This window comes from Cebus imitator, unplaced genomic scaffold (genome assembly GCF_001604975.1).
Source record: "Cebus imitator isolate Cc_AM_T3 unplaced genomic scaffold, Cebus_imitator-1.0 Scaffold159, whole genome shotgun sequence".
Lineage (NCBI taxonomy): Eukaryota > Metazoa > Chordata > Mammalia > Primates > Cebidae > Cebus > Cebus imitator.
The window spans coordinates 3,543,518-3,550,569 of NW_016107474.1; the positions used below are offsets into that span (position 1 = coordinate 3,543,518).

Below are 7,052 nucleotides of genomic sequence, written 5' to 3' on the forward strand. Positions count from 1 at the left end.
ATCAAAGGAGGTTCTGTAGTTGGGTACCATGGGGGTGAATTCATTTTATTAAAGGAGGATTCAACTCCTTTATGTTCCCCATGTAATCTGTCTATAGGACAAAGTATTTCTTACTATTATAAATTTGCAATATAAACACCAAGACTGGTGTGGTGATACAAGTTACTTAAAAAAGTCACGTCTTTCAATTTTTCAAGTTTTTATGTAAAAGCACTTTGTGGTGACAATCACATGGATCACCTTCCAGGTTATCAGCATCAGCCTGGAGGCTCAGCACTCAAGGCACTGCGTTTTTGAGTGACTAGAGTTAAAAGGTTATTATCCCTGTCTTCTATAATCAACAATAACGCTGTTACTCTGCAAGAATTTCGATAAGCAACAGCTGAAGTAAAACAGTATTTCTTAAAAACTTGAGTCTACAAGTCATTGATCATATTCTAGCCAAGCAACCAGCATGGATTTCATATGGTCTCTTTTCCTTCTTTCTTTCTTTTCTAGTCAGTAGCTCAAAGGAAAGATGGAATGACTGAGTTTTAAAATCCTGCCAGATTTTTTTATGGTAACCATTGTAGATGAACCGTTGTAGGGTCCTACTGAAGTATTAGAATCTCATGCAAAACTCTAACAAATGCCTCATTACAGAAGGCTATTCTGTTATTTTCTGTACTGTAAAAGTTCTAACAAGAAAGTGGCAGTGGCTACTTTTCATTGACTTCAGCATGTGATCTCAGGGACTTAGATATAAGTCTAAGTTCTATTCTGAGTTTTAGCAACAGAGCAGTGACAGATATTCCTGAATAAGCAATCTTTAGGTGTTTTTAGCCATTTGAAAAGTATTGCCAACACACTATTTGGTGTCAGCTCAACAGTCACTTTGTGCTGAGAATGAAAGAACCCTAAAGTCTACAAACATCTGACTTCACCAAGACTAGAAGGGTTTACTACTTGTCCAATAAAAAATGACACAGCAACTTTTATCCAAACAGCAACTACTACAAAAGGAATGGCAAGAAAAAAAATATGACTTCACAAAAATACACTGAAAAATCTGACAATTTTATGCAGGAACCGCCAAAGTTTTAGTGTTTAATAATGAACAGCACAACTGACCAAGGTCCAAGATGTGAAGATACCATGTTCAAGAAACTGGGGGGCAAATCGCTCTATAAACTAAGTATACAGAATGTGGTAAGAATGCACACGTTATAATATAAACCTGTCTACACATCGTAGTTAGCTGCAGAAAGCCATTCAGTTTTCTCTTGGCTTGGAAAAGTGGTGTTCCAGATTCCGGTATAAATTATTAGCAACCTTCAGCTCTTTTGTGTGGCAGGTACCTTGTTTTCACCTTCCAGTTCTTCCACCCCAGCCTGTGTCATGAGGTCTGCGATGTTCTTCTCCAGATCATCAATGCCACTACTCATGTCATCGATTATCCCAATGATCTGGTCAGACATGGTCTGAAATTTATCTTGCATCTGCTGCAGCAGTGTCTGCACCACCGAGGTGAGATCCTGCACAGTCTTGGGGTCAGTCTCGGCCATCTCCCCGACGCCCAGCTTGGTGGTGATTTCTAGAGATCTCAATTTTATTGTAAGATAGCTTCTTACATGGAAACATTTACCACTTGTGCCCATATATATATATATATATATATATATATATATATATACACACACACACACATGCACACACACACCCTGTGTATTAAACTGCCTGATAAACTGTATCATAAACTATGTTGAGTAAACTCATAAATGAATCTTTTACTTATCTCCCAGGGTAAACTGCCAACTTTCAAATATTCTTTGGTTTTCCCACGTGAGTCATACACCTTCCAGCATTTGTAGCCCCAGGGCTGCCTATGCATATGACTGCGTCTTAGCTCTCGACCTAGAGAAGGTATACTTAAGTCTTTGCTGGAGCCAGCATCTTTGCCAGGTGCCCTCATTGTGTTTTTGTCATACACACCGAAGGGAACTGCAGGATGCTGTGTCCAGATGTGCACACTGGTTTACAGACCACCCACATCCGGTAGAGCGATCCCACTGAGGGGCCGCGGCAGACGTGAGGGTCTTCCTGCCTCCATTCCAACCTTCCTCTGAAACGCTGCTGTGATTTGGACCTCTCTGAAGCTTGAGCCTCCCAATCGATGAAGCACGAGAAGGTGCAGCCTACCCTAGTTACAGGCAGCTACATGCAGATTACTAACGGCAGGTAAATTAGCCACAGGCACCTTTGGAACCAGTAGCAGGTGTGGCACATCGGAGCCTCCTTGGAATCAGGAGCAAGTGCAGGAGCGTCGCACGGCAGGCCGGGACTGCTGCCTCCCAGAAGGCCTGCTCCGGGGTTGGCCCTTGGCTGCTGTCCCGGGACTTGGATTTCAGGAGGGTTCCTTCTACTCTAGCTGGTAAAAGTGGCTCACTGTATCTAAATAATGTGTGCAAACAGTGTGGTTTATGCTGAACACGTGCTTTCCTCTTCTGGGAGTCTGGAATTTTTCAGAACATGCCAGGCAGAAGGTGCCTACATGGCCAGTGCCCACCATAAAAACCCGGGCTCTGAATCTCTAGTGAGCTTCCCTGGTTGACAGCATCTCAAACGTATTGTTGCAATTCATTGATGGAGGGATTCTGTGCTTCCTCTGGGATTCCACTGGAGAGGACTCTGGGATCTCGGGCCTGGCTTCCTCCAGACCTCAACCATGCATTTTTCCCTGTGCTGATTTTGCTCTGCATCTTTTTTGCTGCAGAAAATGAGCGCAATTGTATGGCAAGTCCTGTGGTCCCTCCTGCTGCGCAATCACTGAGCCTGGGGTGTTATTGGGGCCCCAACTCAGAAAGGGATAGGAATTAACGCACCTCTTAGAGCACACAGATGAGCAATGTTCTTCCAGCTTTCTTTCCCTGAGATTTTCTCTTCCAATAAACTCATACTGTGTCTATTTAAGGCATTTCTAACTGAGTGCTGGGATAGGGAGGGCACTGCAGCAGCATACGATTTCCCCCTTACCTCAAGAAAAATTCAGTGAAATAACTCAGAATATAGAGCAAGTACCAAATGACGCTATAAAGGTTTCAGCATAACTGGAGTCCAGTGTTTTTAAAATGTGGGTCAGTGAAGGCCGGAGTATGAAAGAGGGTAAGATTGAAGGTGGATCTTAAGGATGATGTGGCTGGCAGAATAATGGCCCGCAGAGAGGTGCAAACCACAGCCCACCGAAGCTGGGACTGTGTGAAGCTACATGGCAAAGGGAAATCAGGTAGTAGATGGAATGAAGGTTACTAATCAGCTGACCTTACCATAGGGAGATCATCCAGGTGGACTCAATATAATGATTACATGGTCCTTACATGTGGAAAAGGGTGGTGTGCCTGCAGTCCCAGCTACTCAGGAGGCTGTGGTGGGAGGATTGCTTGAGCCCACTCCAGCCTGGGAGACAGAGCAAGACCGTGTCTCTTAAAAAACATAAATAAGTGTAAGATGGGGGCAGGAGAGAAGGAAAGAGTGATGTAACATGAGAAGGACTCACCCGGTATTGTGGGCTTTCAATATGGAAGAAGAGGCCGAGAGCCAGGGCGGGCAGCTGGGGAGAAGCTGAAAAGACAGGGAGCAGATTCTCCGTTGCAGCCTCCAGGAGGAGTCTGCTCTGTGACGCCTTCATTTTGTCCAGCGACACCGTGTTGCACTTCTGACCTGCAGAACTGTAAGACTGTAAACCTGTGCTGTGGTAAGCCATTAGGCTTGTGATAATTTGTGACAGCCACCCTAGGAAATGAGATTTATAGTTATTTTTGGAGGTGAAGAGGAGACCAGCAAAAGGAATGGATGAGCCTGTCTAGGCCCCGATGGAGATTTAATGAAGATTCGGAGATTTCGGATCCTATCGAGGGCCCTGCGTCCCCCGTGCCCTGCAGACACCAGCGAGATGAGGCGCTGGGAGAGTTTGCACATGGCTGGCGGTTCTGTACCCCCCAGGCCTACACAGTATGTAATGTTGTCATCAACAATTCAATGTCCACAACCCTAAGAGGCAGGAACCATTGGGCTAAGCCATAGTAACAGGAAGGAGGATGGTTAAAGCGGCTTCACTCAGGGCAGTCTCGGGGCTCCCCCGACTTTCCCCACTGGGAGCCTGTCTCCTGCCTTCACTCCAACTGAGGCATCTTCTTCCAGTCGCTACTTGTGATTCATCCCCCAGTGCCTGAGGACACGCCTTCAGCCTCTCTCTCCTGAGGTTCCCCTGCCTTTCCAGGAGGCCCTGGGAGGGCAGGACCCCCTGCTGGCTCTCTGATGCGTGGCCCAGCTCTGGCCTGTGGGAAACACATGTGTGCCCCTTGCCCAGCACATGCTGGGGGTGCCACCACTCCCAGAGCAGATGGCACTTGACGCTACCACCCAAGGGCCTTTCTGATTTCCAGGACAGGAGTCAGAGCCCCATCTGCAGGTGAATCTGGCGTTCTCAGGAGTGAGCTGACACCTGTGCTCTCAGCAAACCTGTTGCAAGCACCCTTGAACTCCTGTGCTAAGCTTGGCTTGGAAAGCGTCAAGGGAGGGTGGGGCCCGCAGCTGGAAAGGCTCTCACCTCCTCTCTCACCCGAACCCATTTTATGTCTCTGCTCTGGCCAAGGGGTAAATCTGCACATGTGTCTCATACACTTTGGCTCTTCATGGACTTGGTCGCTATAGAAGCCGGGCCAAGAAGACTGTAACATCTTTCACTATAATTTACTGAGCTTTTACTTTGTGTCAGGCACCATTCTAAGGAGTTTATATGTGACAGTGGATGGATTTCCACCATTCTTGTTTCCATCTTGAGAAAGAGCACCCTTTCCCCAGGATCAGGAAAAACAGCCAGGGCCACAGAGGAGGGCCTTTTGTGAGGCTGTCAGACATGAAGAAGGGGTGCCGGCATTCCATTAGCAACACGCAGCGGAAGAGTCATGCTGGGTTCACTGCTCCCTGCGGGCGTTGTCTTCCTCAGCCTGGCTGCCACTGCACGACCTCATGGCTTGTGTGGCTTAAGCAGCAGACATATTTTCTCACTGTTCTGGAGGCTGGGAGTGTGAGATCAGAATGCCAGCATGGTCCGTGAGGGCTCCCTTCCTGGCTTACAGGCAGCTGCGTTCTCGCTGTTTCTTCATACTGGCAAAGAGTGAGTGACAGCAAGCTCCCTGGTGTCCCTAGTCCCTCATGGAAACTTCATTACCTTCCGAAGGTCCCATCTCCAGATACAATCACATTGGGGGTTAGGGCTCAACACATGTATTTGGGGGACATCGTCTGGTCCATAGCAGGCGCTGTCTGAGTCAGAAGGCCTCCCAGGGATTTGGTCCTGAGGTGGGTGTGGCAGGAGCCCTTCCTTCATCACTTCTGCACCTGCTCCATCGAAAGAACTAGACAGACAGATTGGCAGCTCAGGCCAAGCAAGACAGATGGGAAGGAGGGTGAACAGGGAGGTTTCTGGAGATCAGGAAGGTAGGAATTAAGGAGGTTGCAGAGAAAGAAAAAGGGGCTCCATGAAGAGGAGAGGTCTCTAAAAGCCAGGAAAACAAGTGAGGAGGTGAGAGCCAGTGTTTAGCACGCAACTGTGACCTGGTGGTGGGAGCCAGGGAGCTGACCAGATCGGAGGAACCCTTCCTGTCCTTCATAGAGGCAGATTATTACTGGTCTGCAATTGTCACTCCTAGAGTAAGAAATCACTGTGTCCATTTTCTAGACTTCTCTCACTGGTGACGATTTGACCTCTTCCTCTTGCTCAAATGAGCAAGGTGGAGGAAAGAGGTCTCTCTCTCACACACACATATACTGTCCCATTCAATGCCCACCAATCCTAAGAGGCAGGAATGATTGGGTTAAGCCATAGTAAACTGCCCTTCTGTAGGTCAAGAAGTGGAACATAGGTGATGTCACAGAATTCAACCTAATACTACCATCAATGCCATTACACAGATGGAGGTACCGAGGCTTTGGAAGGTTAAGTCATTTGCTCAAGTCACGCATTTGGTGACTCAGGGAGCTTGGATTTGAACTGGGGCCTAACTCCCAAACCTGCTGTGGCAGGCTGCCAGCCATGGAAACGGGTTCCTGTGGGAATGTGTAAGAGACGAGGTTGCTGACTATGACTTTGAGATGCCAGGAGGAGACCTGTGCAGGTGCCACTGGGAAGCCCTGAAGACAGAAAGGCAGAGTGGCCAAGTGGAATCAACGGGGAAAGGGTGAGGAGGCAGGAGGGCAGGCAAGCCGCTGCGAGACCGGAGGAAATTTACCGGGATCGTGAGGTGCTGGAAGGAGTGATCAGAGAACCTGGGACCATGCTCTGCATGTTTTTGCTGCAATAAATGGTATTGCATGAGATACCATTTATTGCCAGGTGTCCTCATTGTGGTCATTTTTGGCATTTTATATGACAAAAAAAGTGATGGGGTGATTTTTCCGTATGTGCACACCTATTTACACACTACCCAGACCAGGAGTGCTGATCTGAGCTCACTCGATATGCTCATTAGGTAATAATCAATTTAGGTGGTCAAATTGGTCACCCAAAGCAATTTAGGTAATTGACATAAATTAAGGCAAATATATACAACAAAATATACGCAGCTGTTAGAATGGGCTAGATTCCAGTGGACTAAAATGGAAACGAAGCTCTTTGAAACCTAAGAAAACTGTGTTTCGATTACATAAGCAGAAATCTGGTGTACACAGAAAAATGGCCTTCCTTTCCTTTCCTGGAGTCCTGCTGTGTTGCCCAGGCTGGAGTGCAGTGGTGCCATCTCCGCTCACTGCAACCTCAGCCTCCCGGGTTCAAGTGATTCTCCTGCCTCAGCCTCCTGAGTAGCTGGGACTACAGGCATGCGCCACCATACCCAGCTACATTTTTTGTATGTTTAGTAGAGACGGGGTTTCATCATGTTGGCCAGGCTGGTCTCCAACTCCTCACCTCAGGTGATCTGCCTGCCTCAGCCTCCCAAAGTGCTGGGATTACAGGCGTGAACCACCCCGCCCAGCCAGAAAAATGGTCTTTCAATGGGAAATATAATTCCACGGAA

General features: G+C 47.6%; 1 protein-coding gene across 1 annotated transcript; it reads right to left on the reverse strand.

Moving 5' to 3' along the window:
• Window positions 1-918: 918 nt before the first annotated feature.
• Window positions 919-1,569, reverse strand: LOC108314666 (heat shock factor-binding protein 1-like). Its single transcript, XM_037743920.1, has one exon. The coding sequence runs from the start codon at window positions 1,542-1,544 to the stop codon at window positions 1,314-1,316; it is 231 nt and encodes a 76-aa protein (XP_037599848.1). The 5' UTR covers window positions 1,545-1,569; the 3' UTR covers window positions 919-1,313.
• Between the last annotated feature and the right edge of the window lie 5,483 nt (window positions 1,570-7,052).

Bases quoted from the DNA above. Each gene is read 5' to 3' on its own strand.
- LOC108314666 (XM_037743920.1), bottom strand. From the start codon at position 1,544: ATGGCCGAGACTGACCCCAAGACTGTGCAGGATCTCACCTCGGTGGTG.